A 20,212-nucleotide genomic window follows, 5' to 3' on the forward strand; every position below is an offset into this window, starting at 1 on the left:
GACCTGAACAGACACACACACACACACACACACACACACACACACACACTCACAAAAGTTCTTAGAAGTTAAAAATAAAATGGCTAAGATTATTTTAGTTAATAAAGATGTTAAATATTTAGTTGAAATGTTCTAGAAAATGTGAAGAAGAAAAACATACAAAAAGAGAAGTGAAAATGTAAGATTATTAATGTTCTATCCAGGAGATCCAATAGCTTCTCAAAGCAAGGCTATCTAGAAAGAAAAAATAAAACTGAGAATTTGTCATGACCATCATGACCATTTCTGGATCTGAGTATCACAATTCTCCAGGCTGGAAATGCCCACTGAAGACCTAGCACAATATCAGAGAGACTCAGCAAGACCGGTATTGAGAAAGCATCCTAAATACCCTGAGGTTTAACACATATGACTGGGAGGATCAGAACTGCCTAGGCAAAACTCAATAGCAACATTGCAGGCAGGATCAACAAAGCTTTGAACACTAGGACATGACAAGTAACTTGCCCACCACAGGTGAAGAAATAAATCATTTGGACTTTCTGTCCCTCAAACACAGTTTCTCAGAAACTATTGGAAAATGTGCTCAAGGAAATGAGGGAACAAAACCACAGAAAGGAAGCCACAGGACTCAACTCACTGGAAGAGATTTTCCCAGATGCCTGTGGGAAGGGGCCAGAATAAAGGCTGTGCAGTAGGACACATGTGGCTTCTGGGGAGCAAGTTGCCAACAAAGCAGGAAGTAATGGAATTCCTTACAAACTTCACCATGTTGAAAGAAAGTTAAGACTTAGCTATACCTCCAAGGCCAGCTAATGAAGAGCTAGTTAACAAGAGGAGGGAAATCATAGTAGACCTCTTTGGTAGGCGTAGAAACAAGTACTTAGTCATAAAAATGAAAACACAATACATCGTATCTAAATTTTACTTGTTCCAACTTTTACTATTTTTAATAAATATTATTAGATCAGATAAGATGTTTAATTTAAGACTTTTGTACTTATATTCATAAAAACATGAACCTGTAATTGTCTTTTTTTGTTATCTTTGTTTGGCCTTACAGGTTATTCAGTTCTTGCTTCTCTTATAGGGCCAACATACTCTACAAATAGTTAATATTTAACTCATGCCAACTGCCTATAATAACCTTGCTGGAAATTTTAAATGATAAAAGTAGGGTGTACTGTAAAGATAAAACAAGACTGAGCAGATCCTGGTGCAGTACCACATAATGACTACCTGAGAAGTCATAACTCTGTGATCCAATCCGAAATAAATCTAGTGGCACAATCCTCCAATGAAACTCCCAACAGAGGCATTGTCCTTAGCTTGAAGACAGCGGGCTTGGTGGTGGTTGTGGCTAGGAGCACAGAGAGGCCTTCAAAGAGAGATTAGGCTTTGGCTCTGTAGGTGAAGTCCTTCTCCATGGCTCCTGGTGACAGATCTTGGTTAAAAGACACAGTCAATGGTTCTAAATAGTTTAATGTCATGGTGGAAAGGGAATGTGTAAAGTCATACCTCACTTCTCAGGGCAGGCCTGAGATTAAATACCTTTTGCAGGGAGGAATGTCTCAGAAGGGAAGTTAGTCAGCTAATCCCTCCAGGCTTCTAGGTACCTCATTAGCATGTAGAACTGTGATCACTTCTCTTTTCCTATTGTCTTGGTCTAAGGTGTTAAGGATGCCTCGTCTACATGTAGAAGGGCTTGGGTCTTGCCCTTACTTGGCTGAAAGCCACAAATCACTCTGTGAGGGGAACTGCAGCTATGTGACAGGGACCTATCGCCAGGAGCAGGTGAAGCTCCTACCATCCCTTCAGGGTCTCTGAGGCTTCTAGCCTTTACCAGGCTTCCTCTCACAGTCCAGTGCCCCACAATTAGCAATATCTAAAATAATAGAGGTATATGAGGGGAAGCCAACAAGCAATGTCTCAAAAAAAAAAAAAAAAACAGTCAAAAACTAGTTGAGAAATACAGAAATTAACACCAGAGAAACATCTATCTATAAGAAATATCATATATCAGATATCATTCTGGGATATAAAAAATAAGTTCAAGAAACTGAGGCTTTTGTTATAATCCTTTTAAACATTAACTCTTTAAACAATGTACATGTATAACTTTGAAAAAAAAAAAGAAGACTGAAACAACTCAAAGAGGATAAGAGTGTCCATAACTATAAGTGGTCAGTATTAAATGACTGTGACTGTCAAAATCCAATCACAGCCTTGGGGATTAGAAACAGAGTCAATCCTAGTTGTCTTATCCCTTACTCCATGATCAGCTACCACCAGCTAGGGAACAGATACTCAAAACACAAGCCTGTGGGCTATGGGGAACATTCATAGTGAAACCAGAGTATTTCACACTGGCTCCAAATGGCTAACAGCTATCTCATAAGGTAATGTGGACTTAGTTCATTCCCAGAGTCCTCAGTGTCTTAGACTAACACTTTCAAAATTCTAAGTTAGTCTTTACTGAGATTCAAGGTAGTCTCTTAACTAGGAACTCCTTAAAAATTAAAATGAATATTATCAATTCTAACAGCATTAACTAATGATTGATGATTAACATTACTTTTCCAACAGACTATGGCATAGATTAAGCATTTCCAAGAAGGAGAAATAGGAGGATAACAAAGAACGATTGGACAAACCTTCTGTACATCTGTGTCCAGCATCTAGGACACATGGTAGTATGATAAGAGCTCCAACAGCCCACTCCCGTGCCCTGGCATTTGCAGCCCACGTGTTCTCTGACTCTATTTATTGCCTGCAGCTTCCCTCTGCAGATATCCCACATTCCTGGCATCTCCCCACTCCTGTGATTTCCAGTGCAACTTAGGTTTCACTCTCATAGCTTCATGGGCTACCCTCACGGGGCCTTCCTGAGAGGAATCCAACCCTGCAGCACACTGGCCTCACAGGCTCTCCTTCAGATTCTCTGTCTAAGGATGCATGATGGCATCACTGTTCGGGTCTGTGTGCCTACAAAACCAAGACCACATGCACTACATCAAGATCTACACATAGCCTGGGCCCTAGTCAGTCCTCCTTGCCCATGGCTGCACTAACTTCTGAATCCTTATGCAACTGAACCCAGGAAAACACTTCCCTTGGCAATTCCATGCAAGTGGGGTGCCCTAGTAACGCTCTCGTCTCAAAGTTTACAGTCATACACCCCAGAGCCTTTGGGGGGAGGCACTAACTGATTCACTATTGTACCAATGAAAAGGGCTTGGCTTCATTGAAAAAACACATTTTTTAAAAATTACTTTTTAAAAAAAATGATTTATTCTTTGACAATTTCATGTACCCCAATCTGCCCCCTCTCAATTTTCCCAGAATTGATTCTTTAATATATGCAAAGTGTTTAGAACATTGCCAGAAACACCGTGAGTGCTACTTAAGTATGAACTATTATTTTTAACACCCCAGGTGATAAAGGATCCTTACATTAATGCAAAGTAGTCTCACAAAATCTGGAATGGAGATGTGCACGTGTTCAGGACGTAAAAAACTCAGTCGAACTGATCCCTGGGCAAGGAGTGTTTGTGTGCATCACAGGAGAGCGAATGCAGGGGTTGGGGGTGGAGTAAACAAACCAGAGTAAACAGGAGACATTATTCCTCTGTGTCAATCTTACTCAAGAGTTTATAAAAAGAAAAACATTATCGTTTTAAATTTATATTATGGCAATAGAAAGCTTGCATACACGTTTGTGATCAAGCCCAAGCTGTCTAAATAGTGGGTTTTTGGCTGTTTTAGTGGATTGTGGAGCAGAAGTACTGCCTTATCATTAAAACCTTCCCTATACTCTCCCTTAGCAATGGATCCTGAGAGCTACAATGACAGAAACTGACATCACTGAGTGAGGGGTGGAGAAGGCCCCCACAAATAGGAAGGGAAGCCCCAAAGAAAGTCTATATGTAAGCAGACACTATGTAGAACGGTGAACCCGGGCAAGCAACACAGCACAGGGCACTGCAGGGCAGGCCCACGGGGGCCAGCTATGTTAGGCATCTTCTCATCACGGAATACCTGAAACGATCTCAAAGGAGAAAGGCTTGGCTTGGGTCCCCGGTTTCAGAGCTTGTAGCCCATCACGTCAGAAGGACATGGAAGGAGAAAGCTTCCTGTAGTAGCCAGGAAGAGGTGAGAGAACCAAGAGGAAGAGTCCAGAACGAAACTCTATACTCAAAGACTGTACAGCTGCTTCCTCCAGCCAGGTTCACCTTCAACATCTCCCCAGCTATTCCATTTCTGATCCATGACTGAACTAACCCATTGACGAAGGCAGGGCACTCCCGACTCAGTCACTTTCCAAAGCTCTGCCTCTAAATACATACTTTGTTGAAGACCAAAGCCACTGATGCGGGAAACTTTTGTCCCCTTCATACTGAAACCACCGGCCAATCTCATAAGAGCTTCTCCACCGCAAGCTTCCCAGCCGTCCTGGGTGCAGCCTCATGTTTTCACAGATACAGCTGTGAGTGCTTTGTTAAAAAACATTAGATGGTTAGCAACTCTTCTTTACCAGGCAGTTTAGCTGATGAGAAGCTGAGAAAATTATTCTGCTCCACCACTGCAAATTTAAAAGTTGCCTTTTGGTTACCAGATACCTGGCAGTCATAGATAAGTATGGGAGAGCCAAAATGCACCAGAGGCAGCCAGGGGCAGCCTGAGATGTAAGGAAAGCAAGCTTTTAATGTCATTAAGATGAAGAGAGCTTCTCCTTCCAGACATCTCCCACGGCAGGACCAAAGAGACAGCTAGCCTAGACTATTAAAAGGACAATAAAGACTGCTTCCTTTGGATCATTAAACTGGATTGGCCAGGAGAAAAATCTCATTAGGGTTGATATTTTTCCCACTCTGATCAATCTCTGCCAAGTTGTTTACTTTACTCTTTGATCCACGGGATAGCTCGCCTTTTAAAATATAGTTAAAAGCCTGTCCCCAGAACAGATGCACAGACAGTTATGGAATAGAAGGCTCCAGACAGGATAACAGAACAAGAAGCTATGTGTCAAGATTCTACCTCCATCTCATCTGTCTGACCCATGAGGATGGCATTCAAATGACTCAAATGACTTAAAACATCGGACATTAAAGCCTTGAGCCAGTTAGCGGTAATGAAATGACAGGTGTTGCCAATTATAGAACTAAGTGTCATGCAGCACTGGGGGAGATGGCTAAATTTATTTTCAGCAGCTCAAAGGATGTTTGGAAAAGTATTTTGCCCAATACATCTCCTTCTGACGTGCCCAGGGGCCTATTTCTTCAGTCGATTCAGATATTTGCTGTCACTCTGTGTCTCAAAGAATATAATCAAAACGGTGGGCATGAAACACAAATGCAAGGGAGGAGACACGGATAGGGTGTGTCGCTTCACGTCTCTGAGCATGGAGGTTAAAGGGAAAATGTACGACTAGCAGAAATGAACCTTCATCTTTCTGTGCCTTGATTTCTTCAAACACAAAATGAGATTATGGCACTACCACTCACCGTGTGACTGTCCCTCGGGGAATGTGAAGAGACATCTATTTACCCCAGATAACACACTAATGGCAGAACAAAGACACTCAAGTCTAGCTTGGGGAACCAGTGAGTTGACTGGGTCACTAACAGGAACATAAGTAGTGATTTACTCACAGGAGCATGGGTAATTCAAAAGCAGCTGCATCTCAGAAAAGTACATCCCATCATAAGTGACAACTCACGACAGCTAAATCCCTGGAATTCTCTTTCCAACTTGCAAGCAGCTCTGCTGAAGAGGCTCCTTCACCCCAGCAACCATTTGCTACTTATATGGACTTGGACCACGGTGTCACCAGTATTGTAACTACTGGGGCTTCCTAAGCCATACAAGTTTCATGAACTTCCTGAGCTTTGTAGTTTATTAGCTGCTAGAGTCTTCTGAGCTTCCTTCCTTCTACCTGGAGGTAATATTTCAATTCAGAGGAAATATCTTCAAGACATTACCTCATAGAACTACAAAAGAAACCCATAAATGCAGTAATATTGAGGAAACTCCCAGCACATAGTCTAGCATATAACCAACAACCAATAAAGTCAGCTCCCTCTGTGTTCCTCTGCTGCCCTGCGACCTAGATACCCACCTGCCTGGAGTGTCCAATAATACTCAATCCAAAGCTTGTGGGAATTGTTGATTATCTGCCCTGTAGCCACACTGCCTTCTTGGTATACGGGTTTTCATTCAGTGTATTCCCTGTCCCTGAGACTGACTTGCAAGCCTCCTCTTCCCTGACTGGTCCTCAGTTACAGGGTAGGTTATGAGCCAATCTCCCTGCCATTCCCATTTTTCCAAGTCAGTAGTTCATGTCACTGAAGCGGCCCACTCAGAGGGCATCTCAGAGTTTTACGTAGAACCATGAGCCAAAGGGTGACGCTGAATACGTTCATGCACAATACCCTCGGATGCTATAGGGGGTATATTAATGCCACAAGAGGAACACCTTAAAGAGAGCAGGGAGCTTGAGGTAAAGGTTAGCCCTTGGTAGCTTGACAGAAGAACCATCCAGTGACAAGCATGAATAAATACCTTTTCGTTTTAAAGACATTCAACTGAGTTTTTGATAGCCTAACTTCCATAGAATATACATAGAATATTCATAGAATAAAAACCCCTAATCAATACACCAAGAGGATAGAGATATCCTTATTTCTTAGTAAGGAAAGCTACAACTCAAAGCTCAAAAAAGGTTAGAATTAAAAAGAAAAATCCTAGTAATTCTTAACAACATCGTCCTGAGATATTTTCAATAATATACTTAAATGTGAATTAATAACTTCCATGTGTTTCTGTGTGGCTGATTATGGCTATTGTGAAACACCAGAATGACCTTATATCATTTTTCTGATATACACGAAGAGGAGATACAAGAGACAGACATACAAGAGAAGGTCTTGATATACAAGAGATAGAAAAATAGAGACATATAGCTATTCTGAAATAATCATAGATTGGTTCTGTGAAATAAACATACATAGCCATTTAACTTTCTTATTTCTTTCTTTATACCTTTATAGATTATTCATTCTGGTCCATTCCTTTGGAAAACTGTCAGGTTATTCAAACTCAGATGTTCATAGCAAATTAACTGTTATTCAGTGATAAGCGACTGAGAATACCAGCTTTGAGAATGTATAAGGTCAGAAATTATCTTGACCACATTTTCTGATAGGATTATGAGGTACTTAAGAGAGCATATACCAATACACTAGCATGAGCCACAGTGTCTGAAGCCCCAGAAGAAATGATAGCCTTCCATCCAGGCAAACACGCCCTGGGGCAAGTCCTTCCATGGCGTCTTTTGACTTCTAATATACACAGACTAATTCTCTCAGCAGAGAATGCTAGTGTTAGAGAAACAAAACTTAATAGATGAGCCTCCCTGATAAACTTCTATGCCCCTTTTCAGTGCTGTTTTCCTCTATCAGTTTCTAGCTTTCTATATAGATATAGATGATTAGACAGAGACAAGATAGATAAACAGAGACAGAGACAGAGGTAGAGGACCCAGGTAAAGAAGGGAGCCCGAGAACCCAGAGAACCCAGTAGACTTATTTGGGAAATGACTGAGAGCAGTTGACCATATAAAGATGATGCCAGGTTTAGAAGACAGACTGGAAATATATACCAGGACCATGAACAGGAAGGCTTAAGGGCTTAAATGCCAATTCTACTACATTAGATCTATTCCAGCCAAATTTGCCATTCAAAATTAATATGATAAACAAATTAAGCATTTATAAGAAAACTAAGGTCGAAGAAGAGTCTAAATGACTCCTGAAGATGGGTAAGTGGAAGAGAAGGACCTGATGTTATGTTTTAGATGCCAAAGCCTCTCACAGGCTCATGTGTTTCAACAAGTGGTCCACAGCTGATATCCCTCATGCAGGAAGTCACGGAACCCTTTTAAGTTGGGGCCTACCTAGAGGAATTGGGTCTCCAGGAGGTATGCTTGAGGCTCCAGTCCCCTAATCTTTCTAATCTGCCTAGATACACAGGCAAGCTATTGTTAACACAGCCACAAGCTGCTCCCAACACCATGCCTCTCATGTGATGGTGGCTGGCCCCTCTCATCATGAGCCAAGTAAGCCATTCCTGCCTTATATTTGTTGTCAGATATCTGATCACAGCAATGAGGTAGGTAAGTGCTGTAGGGGCCCTGCCAGGTCTCAGCACTCACCATAAAGCCTCAGTAAGTCCTCACAGGAGGAACGAGCTGCAGAATGCAGGGTGACTCTCCCTCTCCCCTCATCTGGACATCTGAAATCCATAATGCTCCAAAATCCAAAACTTTTGGGATGGTGGACTCAAATCCCCCAATTCAAAAATGTGCAGTTTGAAACACCGAGATGTAAACATTCCAGTGAGGGATACTCAACCCATGCCGGACACAGACGTTAGTGAGCATAAAACTTGACTCATAGCAATATGGCCTAGTAGATAAATAAGAAACCGTGAGACAAGGACTAGGCCTGTCCAACTTGTGTCTGGAGGCCACATGTAATCCCAGGAGAGCTAGGACATATTTATAGATGACAAAGCACACTGTCAGAAAGATAGACATCTGTCACACTACTCAGTAACTGAACATGGGCTGGACCCTCCACATCAATCACTAATCAAAAAAAAAAAATGCCCCACAGACTTGCCTATAGGCCAACCTGATGGAGGCATTTTTACAATTGAAGTTCCCTCTTCCCAGATCATCCTTCCCTTGTCTCAAACTGAAAAGAAACAAAAGAAAGGAGAAAATGACTATTTTTGTGGTAAGAAGAAATAAATGAAACTAGGTCTTTGTTTTATACCATCCATACACTAAAATAAATTATAGGTCAGAAGCATGACAAGTGTAAAACTTTAAATTTTTAGAAGAAGAAAAACCACCTCTTTTCATGTTTCAATACTTTCCTTTTGTCAGGGGACACCCTAGATCAGGGGGAGGCCTGGTGTCCTAGTTTTCTTCCTACTGCTAGGATTACATCATGACCAAAAGCAACTTGGGGAGGAAAGGGGTTCCAATCCATCACTGAGGAAAGGCAGGACAGGAACCTCGAGGCAGGAACTGAAACTGAGACCATGGAGGAACATGGCTTATTGGCTTGTTCAGTTTGCTTTCCTATACAGCTCTGGACCATTTGCCCAGGAATGGGTCTGTCCTCAGCAGGCTGGTTCCTCCACACCAAAAAAAAAAAAAAAAAAAAAAAAAAAAAAAAGGCTTCACAGATTTCTCTGCAGAACAATGTGACTGATGCAGGTGTTTTCTCAACTGAAACTCCCTCTTCCCAGAAGACCCTAGCTTGTCTCAAGTCAACAAAAACCCTAACCAGCACAGCGATGTTCAAACTATGGAAGTTCTTTTATGACAGGTTGACTTCATTAACACTGCTAGAGGAAATCCTAGGATTTGTAGAGAAACACCCTTAACCTACAGAATAGAGAACTCATGGCTCCAGAGATAGACCACTCACCTAGGAAAAACTTCACCATCCAGGACTTTACGTTCACATAGGCTTCTCTCCTTCATTTTATTTATCCATTGCCTTGCTCCCAACAAATTTTAATTAATTGGAATTTGTTCCATTGTTCACTGATCCTAAAGAATTTGACATCCTAAGTAACAGCCCTGCCCCTGACCCTTATCAAGGACACTCTCTCCCTTCTATTGGGACAAGACATGACTCTTTACTTACTACCAGTTAGTGTTAAGCAAATGTGGAAATTATAGTCAATAACTTGAAATCACCAGGTTTTATTAGAAAATTGTCAGCTATTTAAGCTTGTATTGATGGGGAAATTGTAACTTTTGGAGAGTACCAGCAAACAAGTCTAGATGAGAAGTTGGAAAGAGCAGATGCAAGCATAGCATTATTACAGGGAAGCATCAGTCAAGAGGAGAATTCAAAGACAAGAAAGCCATGATTTGTGACGGGAGATATGGCACAGTAACTGTGGTTCCAGGGGATTCGATGCTCTTTACTGTCCTGCAGGGTACCAGGCACTTGTGTGATGCATACACATCACACATATGCAGACAAATATGCATAAAAACTTCTTTAAAAAAAAAAAGAACAAAAGCTAGTGAGCTCTGCCTTTGCCTCAAGTGTTCCCTGGAGTAAAATGGGAAGTCACTTTCTTGCTAGGGTTAAAGAGCAGGTGTCCAGAGAAGGAAGAAATACTAGACGTCCACAGCTTCACAGAGCCTCCTTCTGGAGAAGGGTATGCCAGGAAGGAGCAGAGTTCCCAGGGAGACCTGTGTCTGTCCAGAGACGTCACAGCACAGTCAGCATCTTTCTTCTTCTTTTTTTTTTCATGTGGAACAGTTTAATGAGAGGATGAGATAAGAAGAGATGAGAGAGGGGGAGAGGGGAGGAGAGAGAGGGGGAGGGGAAGGGAGGGAGGAGGAGAGGAGAGAAGAGGAGAGAAGAAGAGTAGAAGAGAAGAGAAGAGAAGAAGAGTAGAACAGGAGAGGAGAGGAGTAAAGGCCGGCCATGAGCATGTGGAGGGAAGATGGGGAGGGGAATGGGGAGAGAAGGGACAAAGGGGGAGAGGGTAAGGGCAAGGGAGAACAAGAACAAGAAAGTAGCATCTTTCTTCAAGGAGCTTTTCTTAGACGCAAGTTTCACAAATAGGAATATAAGGTCCTAGGATTTCACTAAGTTTGAACTTCTGTGATAATTACAGAGCAGGGATGGCCTACCAGGAGGTAGGTTAAACACCCCTAATCCATCAGGCAGCTGTGGTGGCACATGGCTTTAATTCCAGAATTGGGGAGTTAGATGCACAGAAAGAGTTCCAAGACAGCCAGGGCTACATAGAGAACCCCTGTCCCAGAAAGACACAAGAAAAAAAATTCTCTAATTCAAACATTTAAAATCAGAAATGTTTTGAAATCCAAACATTTCAGCACTGACATAACACCATAAAAGGAAAATTCCACATCCACACCTAACCTCCTGTGGTGGGTCACAGTAAAAGTATAGGTACACTTCAAACACTAACATATAAAATATATATGTGTATATATATAGTTTTATATAAAGTAAACCAGGTGTGGTGGTGCACACTTTCAACCCCGGCACACACAGTAGGCAGAGACAGGTAGATTTCTGAATGGGAGGTCAGTCTGGTTTACAGAGGGAGTGTCGGGACATCCAGAACTACATAAAGAACCCTATCTCCATAAATAAATACGTAAATAAATAAACAAGCATACATATAATAGGAATTACCGTTATCTATGTATATGAGTTATATATGAGTCATAAATGAATTTTGCCATGTCAAGGCCATATATACATGTGTATATATAGACACACACACACACACACACACACACACACACACACACACACACTCTCACACCCCTCCAGAACATCAAGGCTGCACACTGGAACCCTGCCAAAGTGACTTTGCTTTTCTGCATCCCTGGTTCTGCATCGGTAAAATGAGGGTAAAATATTACTGACTTAAATAGTCATTACAAAGATTACACACCGCTTAATTATTATCAGTCTGTTCTACACCGAAGCGAGGTCTAGATAGGAGGCCAAGGTTAGGGTCTCCTGAATCCTGTGTGTGCCCTGCAAGGTGGAGCCAGATTCTCCTAGGTCAACCAACAGCTCTTATGCTGGTAGTTGGGGCCGGTGCTGGGCACACCTTGCTCTACTTCTGAGCAGGTTCCAATCCTGTGAGAAAGGCCAGCCTTCTCGTTCCAAGCTGTGAGCTGAGGGGCAGAGGCATCTCTGCAGTCCAGAAGATGATAAACTCATACAAATCCAAGGAGAAATCTCAAGGAAACCACAAGCATTGGCTTCTGGAGTTTAACAAGAAAACAGAGAAAAAAAAACAACTGGTTTGAAGTTAAAACTGTGTCCAGTTCTAGATTTACATTTTCTGTCTGTGTTCCTAACAACTCTAATGAAAACTAGTTCTTCCACTTCTGCAAGGGTCAGTCTCTCCCTAAGCCTTGCCTCTTTTCTTTAAAATCATACTTTATTTTATTTATAGCAATACAACTTACATTTGCACTTTAATATAATGATTTAAGGTAGTTTTTTTTTTTAATCTATGGGAGGGGTAACCGAAGAGGCCAGAGGAGGACGTCAGACTCTCTACGACTAGAGTAACAACAGTTGGAAGTTGCCACATGAGTGGTGGGATCTGAACCTGGGTCTTCTACAAGAGCAACAAGTGGTTTTAACCACTGAGCCATTTCTCTAGCCCCAAGACTTTGTATATTTTTTAAAGAAGTAAGATTTTAAGGTACTCAAATTTAAAGACTGTGAGACTTTTAAAGGTACACTATGTCTATATTGTTAAATAATTTTTTAATTTTTTTAAATTTACTTTTAACTTTTTCACTTTACATTCTGCTCATTGCCCCTCCTAGTCACCCCTTAAGGTAGTTTTAAATGGAAGGGAAACTACAGGCTATAAAATCCCTCTCCCAAAACACTTGTTTTAAAAATTCATTTTTCTAAGTAGGTTGATGGAACAGCTATAGCCAGTGACTGCTGCTTGGGCCTACTTCCTACTCCACTAATAGTCCATGGAATTAAAAAGAAAGCGCTGACTTCCACATCCACTGCCTCAAAGGATTAACTCATGCTGGATTATGTTAGAATGCAAAATGACTCTTGCTACTTCCATACATAAAAAAGTTAAATTCACACATCCAGCACATAAAGCACAGTCCTGAGACCAGTTACAAATAGAAACACATAGTTTTCTGTCCTCTTTCATGATTCCTGTTCTCCTGCCTGTATCCTCTCCTTCCTCCTCACCCATTACCCCGTCTTGGTTTTTTGGCTTTAAACTCCCTCAGATGCATAGTCTCCCTCAGACACACATCTTGGCCTATAATGTATAATGCATATATATAAAGAGGTATAACTCTGAGAAAAAGTTGAAAATTTCAGAAAAAAAAAATTGAACCCTTGCCTCTTATAGAAGTGCTTCTGACAGAGGGAGAGAGACCTGGGTGGGAGAGGGGAGGGGGAAGGGAAAAGGGGAACAAGCTCAGGGATGGGGGTGGGGAGGACAGGAAAGAAGTCCAGAGGGTCAGGAGAATTAATGAGAATATGCAGCCCCAAGGGGTGGGAGATGGGGAGACCCTCCAGAAAGTACCAGAGACCCAGGAGGTGAGAGACTCCCAGGACAATATGGGACCAAACACTGGGGAGAGGGAACTTGGAGAGTCCACTTCTAGTAGATAGACAGAGCCTTAAGTGAAGGGACAGTTTTACCAACTCACAGTCAAAATTTCTGACCCAGAATTCCTCCTGTCTAAATGAACTGCAGGGATAAAAATGGAAAAGAGACTGAAAGAAGTGTGGTCCAGTGACTGGCCCAACTTGGGATAGATCTCATGGGGGGGGGGGGGGCGGACCAAGGCCTGACACTATCACTGATGCTATGATGTGCTTACAGACAGGAGCCTAGCATGGCTGTCCTCTGAGAGGCCCTACCAGCAGCTGACTGAGACAGATACAGATACTCACAGCCAACCATTGGTCTGAAGTCGGGGACCCCTATGGTTGAATTCAGGGAAGAATTGAAGCTGAAGGGGAGGATGACCCCACAGGAAGGCCAGCAGTCTCAACTAATCTGGAACCCAGTGAGCTCCCAGAAACTGAGCCACTAACCAGACAGCATACAGAGTCTGCTCCAAACCCTCTCAACCCCCACCCCACACACATATACAGCAGAGGACTACCTGGGCTGGCCTCAGTGGGAGAAGATGTACCTAATCCTCCAGAGAGATTTGAGGCCTGGTGGGGGTGGAGCACCCTCTCAGAGACAAGGGAGAAGAGGAATGGGATGAGGAACTGTGAGAAAGAGGACCAGGAAGGAGGGGAGGGGCAACAGTGAATTATAAATAAATAAAATAATATTTTTTAAAAAAAGAAGCACCTCTGAAACCATAAAACTCAAGGCATGTAACACTGCCAATGTTCAAACACTTTCTAGTTCTAAATGGCAGCATTTAGTTAAACACAGAGTATTTAAACGGAGCCTCTCCTAGTTGATGAGTTTTCTTTTTCCATTACAAAAATAAATTACACATTTACATAAAGCTTGGGAAATATACAGAAAATTAGTACTGAGCACAGTAAGTTTGGATTTTCTCCCAGCACTTTGCAAGCAAGCTTCTAGTCCTGCCCAAATACGGTGGCCTCCCACTCTGTTTCCTCACCTCCAGCCAAAGGAAACTGCAGTGCAGTCTCTCAGACTTCTGGCTCATGCCCAGATTCACTTGAGTAACAGCATTTGATCTAAACACTAATTGCTACACATTGATGTCCTTATCCCTCATGCTTTATTGTTCATACGATCTTATTATCTGCTCATAACTCTCAAGGTATCCAGGCCATTTCTTATTCAGTAGAAGGTGATGGAGGCAGGGTTTGTAAGCTGTGTTCTTTATGTGAGGTCTGATTCCAAAATTAAAAATTTATCATCCAAAACTTTTTACTCCAAGTATCTGTACCAATCCCTTTGGCATGAAATGCATATTTTAAACACAGATGAACTACATCATTGAAAGAAGAACGTACTAAATTGTGGGAGCCAGGCTTTTGTGGAGGAACTGAGGCCACATTCCACTCACTGGCTGGGCAGCTAACATTGGTGCTTCAAATCATCTACATACAGGCTCTCAAACAAATTATATAGGGTAGATGGCCCCTTAGTGTTACAGATGGAAATAAGATACCTGGAGAGCAAGCCTGACCTGAAGGATTTATTAAGGTCAGCTCCCTGAGGCCTCGGAGCCCCAGGGAGAAACATCAGGTTAAAGAAGGTTGATTTCAACCTGAGAATGGTTGGGAAGGTCTAACAAAATCTTGTGGCCATTTAGATAGATGATAGGTAGGTAGGTAGATAGGTAGGTAGGTAGATAGATAGATAGATAGATAGATAGATAGACAGACAGACAGACAGACAGACATGCATAAGCCAGGCATATCTGTAATTACAGATGCATATCTATTAATCCATGTACTCAGAAAACTGAGCCAGGACGACTACAAACTTGAAGCCAGCCTGGGCTACCTACCTAGCAAGTTCTAGGCCAGGCTGAGCTACATAGACTCTATTCGGAGACAGAAGGGAGAAAATGAAAAGGGAGGGAAGAAGAAAATGAGAAGAAGAGGGGAGGGAGCATAAAGTCTCGTTAAAGGAAGCTGAGAGTCAGAACCAGGTAGCTCTATCAGATTCTCATGATCAGATCCATGTCAGTGCGTGGGTGTGCATGGGTGTGCACGTGTGTTCATCTTCCTATCCCCTCACATAAGTACTAAGGCAAGCATGAAGCATTGATTGGGAGAATGTGGAAGAGGGGCATGGAGGACTTCAACGCTGAGATGGCTTGCTTGGGAAGCGTAGAGTGAGTGGTGCTCAACCTCAGGGGGCAGACAGACTCGGCCACATGATTTTGCAGTCCATTAGTCTTAGGACTCTAGATTTGTAATAAGTTCCTGGCTGCTACTACAGCTGTTGCCTAGACACCGCACCTTGAGACCAGAGGTACAAGTTAAGGGCTTCTTACTGCAGGCCATGTATGAGAATAGACTAGACCAAGTTTCTAAAATACTCACTCCAGGGCCTCAGCATGACTAACATATTAGACCTTCAGTGTAGCATTCTGCATGGGCAGTATTTAAGAGCTCGGTCTTAGGGATGGTGGGTGGGGTTGATTTTAGGGTACAGGCAGAGCTGAGAACAGCAAGGGCTGAGGCTTCTAGAAACATCTGGACAGGGAGAACCAGGATCAGTCCTGGGGAGGCAGACTTTACCACATTTCCAGAGTGTTCTTTCTCAGAGTATGAACACAGCACCTTAAATATTCATTCTATTGTCCTTTCTCCACTAAGAATCAATGTTTTGATATTATACACCTTTAAATGCATGAGCTGTCAAGATGGCTCAGTAGATAAAGGTGCTTACTGCACGTTCCACAGGACGCCCATGGTAGAAGGGGAGAACTGACCTATGACCTCCACCAGCTACTATGGCACAAGCACACACACACACAAATAAATAGATAAGCAAACAATAAAAATCGCTTTTATTTTAAAATCTTACACTTAGATTTCTCTATCAAGGTCAAAATAGATAAATAAAATGAATTTCCATAATTCACAAGTAAAATGTGGTAGGATTTTTTCTTTCAACAATGCTGCCCTCTAGTGTCCACAAGTTAGTACTACGAAAAACCATGTAAAATTCCACCTGAGTCACCAAAAAGGTGACTTTCTTGTTTGTTAGCTAAATTCTGGGGATTTTCTTTTTAAATAACCTCCTCCACAGACAAGAACTCCCAGTGTCCCCTTCCCCCCTTCCTCCCTGCCCTCTCCTCAGAGCCACACACAACAGAAAGAAGGCGTAGCCAGCAAGTAAAGGCTGTGCACCTCTGCCACACCTCACACCACACCCTTTACACCGTCACTGTCCATTGAGAAGATAACATCAAACAAGACCCCGTCTCCCACTGAGTTCCACAAACCCAGCTGGGCTGGTCCTTGGTGAGTGTTCCCAGCCCCAAGCACCTGCCTCCTCCCTCTCTCTCCTCTCTTCCCAGTCTCACATAGGGTCTCATCAGGGATACCCTTCTTCTAGGTCATCCCGAGCGGTACCCAGACAGTCTCTCAGCTCTCCATCTTTGACTATAACTCTCCCGCCATTCCTTGGATTAGTGCTTTCTGTGCTTCTTTCCTTTGAAAACCTGGTGGAAGAGTTGTGCAGGTTGTCTCCAAACCTGCCTGCCCTCCATTCTTCCGTCACGCCAGCCTGGCCTGGGTCTTTCAGTGACACTAAAATGGCTCTCATCGTGCTCTATAGTGTGTGTGTGTGTGCGTGTGCGTGTGCGTGTGCGTGTGCGCGTGCGCGTGCGCGTGCGCGTGCGTGCGTGTGCGTGTGCGTGCGTGTGCGTGTGTGTGCGTGCACGTGTGCGTGCGTGTGCGTGCACGTGCGTGTGTGTGTGTGTGTGCGTGCGTGTGCGTGTGCGTGTGTGCGTGTGTGTGCGTGCGTGTGCATGTGTGCGTGTGCGTGCGTGTGTGCGTGCGCGTGCGTGTGCGTGCGTGTGCGTGCGTGCGCGTGCGTGCGTGCGTGCGTGCGTGCGTGCGTGTGTGTGTGTGTGTGTGTGTGTGTGTGTGTGTGTTCTAGCAGACACTTCTGCAGCATCTGACGTGATCGTACCTTGTGCTCCACCCTGTGGGCCTCCTTGAAGCACCCTCTGTTCTTGGCTCTAAAATGTCCCTCCCCTCTGGCTCCTGGTCAGTCAGCTGACTGCACAGGGTCCTCTCTCTGCCTAGAAGCTGGCAATGGAAAACTCTCCTTTTCTCTTCAGACGTCCACTGCTATGACTTAGCGCAGACAGTAAGCAGCAGTCCACACACACCAGTGTCCAGCAGCGGCCACTCATTATCTCAAGTATCCGGCCACTTCAGCTCCACATCCCCTCCAGTTCCTAACAAACAAAGGTTTTCTACCATTTCTGTCTTCGCTACAAACAGTCAGATATCTGGGAGAAGACCTTGATTCCTTCTTGCCCACTAGGTAGCACACTCAGTCTTAATTACCAAAACCCAACTGCAGGCCACCCTTGCAACATGACAGATGGTTCCCAGAGGCCTGTACTCCAGGGCTTCCTCTTCCACTGATTCTTCACAACACAGGCAGGGATGGCCTTCTGAGAAGCAAACTGCAATGAGATGTCTCTCATTCCCTCGCCTAAAAATGGCAACAACCCACCTTTTCCATACAGTTTGGTTCGTTGTCCTCTGGCAACATTATCTCTCTCCTGCCCTTCCGTGCTGGACTTCTGCTACCTGCCGTCCTTTCCCTGGAATTCACTGTCCTGCCTGCAGGGTCTGCACATGTGTCTATCATCCTACAATGCTATTCTCCCAGGCTTAGTCCAGTTAACTTGTTTCAATGCTTCAACATAATACATGACAGGAAGTGGGACATTCCTAGCCCTAACTCAGTAGATCTTCTCTTTCATTTCCTACCTGGATCTGCTCATGTTTTTCTATAATATTCATATTTTATAATCACTTCTTTATTTCTCCATCCTTGCCACCGAATCCTAAACTCCCCAAGTCTAGGAATTTTACACCAAATGTGTTCAACAAGTAAATGAATGCGTCTTGGAAGACTCACAATTTCCGCTTTAACTGCTCTGGTACAGGCTTCTGTAACGTCACATAGCTTGGCCACAGGGCCTCTCTGTCTTCTTCACCCTGTCTGTAGAGAACAGACGGCCTTCAAATTCATCTTGCTCTCTGTGAACACCTTCAGTGATACCAACACATCTGGCACACCTCGGCATGTCCAGCTCCCAAAGCAACAGGTACCTAAAGAGCATAGTGACTGGAGGAGCTCCCAGCTTGGGGAGAAACAGGAAGGGACAGGAAGGAACTTGTTGCAATGGTGCAGGTGGCTAATTTAGGGCAAAGATGCAAAAAAAATGGCCTCAATTTCCAGAAACCTTTACCATCCCCATTTGTACACTCTTTAAAGAAGGGAAGGTTTCTTACATTTTTATCACATTTATTTAACAAAGGATAAATAAACCTTACAGGTAGGTGCTTTGATAAGATACATGATCACAAGAAAAGGAAGTGTTTAGCTAATAAACCAAATTCTTTGTTAGACGGTAGTGAATAAAAACATTCCCTGTATTCAAAACAAACCAACCAAGGAAACCTTAAAACAATACATGTAAGCCAAATAACGAAGATGGTAAGACCCTGACCTTGGCTCCTTCGATCCAAATCCTACCCGCTATCAACTTAAATACAAATAAGGCTACATCTACTCCAAGCCAGGAACAGTGGCATACAGTTGTAATCATAGCACTCGGGAGTCAGAGACTGGAGGATTGCTGCAAATTCAAGAACAGCCTGTCCTACATAGGTGAATTCCAATCCAGACAAGTAACACAGTGACACTCTGCCTCAAAGAACAAGCACGAAGGAAGAGAGGAAGAGATGAGGCAGGGAAAGGAGAAAAAAGAAAAATGAGAAAAGAACATATCTACCCCAGTTCTACGTTGAGAATTCCCTGCTAAAGGACATTTAATCTTGAGGTATTACTGGGAACAAAACAGCCCAAGACTTTGACCTTTGAAATACATCCAGGAATCTGGCATCCCAGGGGTGTGGTTAACCTGCTTTGTGTAAGCTTTGGAGGGTTTTGCTAACTTGAACTTGAAACTCCTCATGCCTCCTAGTTCTATGTCTCATCTGGCTGGTGCCAAGAGGACTAGCTGAGCTCCACCCTCTGGGGAGAGGAAATGTGATGTTAAGCTGAAAAGAGGCAGATGTGGAAACTGGGTGGGCCCACCAGCAGGCCCTGGTGAGATCAATTACATGGGTGTCCTAGAACAATGTTGGGTTCAAAGTGGCCAAGGACAGGGTGTGTCAAAGTGGGCTTTGAGCCCCTGTGGCCTCAGCTGTTTGTTCTGCACTTTATATGTTTATCTTGCTGCTAGAGTTATTGAGTCATCTCTATTAAATGGCTATTGAGGGAAAGGAACGGCTCTGCAAATCCACCATGCAGAAGAAACAGGCCGTTCGTTCATCCTCTGTGACTCGACATTCTACAGTCATGACAAATGCCTTCCCTCCCTGATCACTTTGTGAACCAGCCACTCAGCTTCGTTTATCAGAACAAGAACCATCAAGGGATGCTATACTAGTAAAGGAAGAACCTGCAATGGTCATTACATGTTTAATACTGTTGAATATTTCTGAAAACTGAAAATGAGTGTCAGTTTACCTAAGAGAACTGTCAAGCTTCCAAACCACTGATGGTGAATGTTGTCACCAGGGCGGAGAGTAATTATAGTAATCAAATGATCACATTAAAATTCTAAATTCTGAAGGGGAGGGAGAGGAGTTAAGGGGAAGCTGGCCTGGAAACTGGGAAAGGGAATAACATTTGAAATGTAAATAAGAAATACCCAATTTAATAAAGATGGGGGGGGAGAAAAAAGAAAAATTCTAAATTCTGGAAAGACGAGGGGGAAACACAACTCTGTAAAGTAGCTGAGTTCATGAAACACTCTTTGCGCTTCTGTAGAAATCGTTCGAGCCATGACGCACGTGATCAACCAAGGCATGGCAATGTACTGGGGCACCTCGAGGTGGAGCGCGATGGAGATCATGGTGAGCTA

The 20,212-nt window shown here is 43.3% G+C and overlaps 1 protein-coding gene across 4 annotated transcripts in view; it reads left to right on the forward strand.

The window, feature by feature from the left end:
* Nucleotides 1–20,212, forward strand: part of Kcnab1 (potassium voltage-gated channel subfamily A regulatory beta subunit 1) — a 456,882-nt gene that overhangs the window by 420,161 nt on the left and 16,509 nt on the right. For all 4 annotated transcript variants that reach the window (XM_087621134.1, XM_087621137.1, NM_017303.3 and 1 more), the window contains exon 9: nucleotides 20,119–20,204. In XM_087621134.1, coding sequence (XP_087477260.1) covers nucleotides 20,119–20,204 — 86 coding nt within the window. The remainder of the gene's footprint in view (nucleotides 1–20,118; nucleotides 20,205–20,212) is intronic.

Source organism: Rattus norvegicus, chromosome 2 (genome assembly GCF_021556685.1).
Source record: "Rattus norvegicus strain SHRSP/BbbUtx chromosome 2, alternate assembly SHRSP_T2T, whole genome shotgun sequence".
Lineage (NCBI taxonomy): Eukaryota > Metazoa > Chordata > Mammalia > Rodentia > Muridae > Rattus > Rattus norvegicus.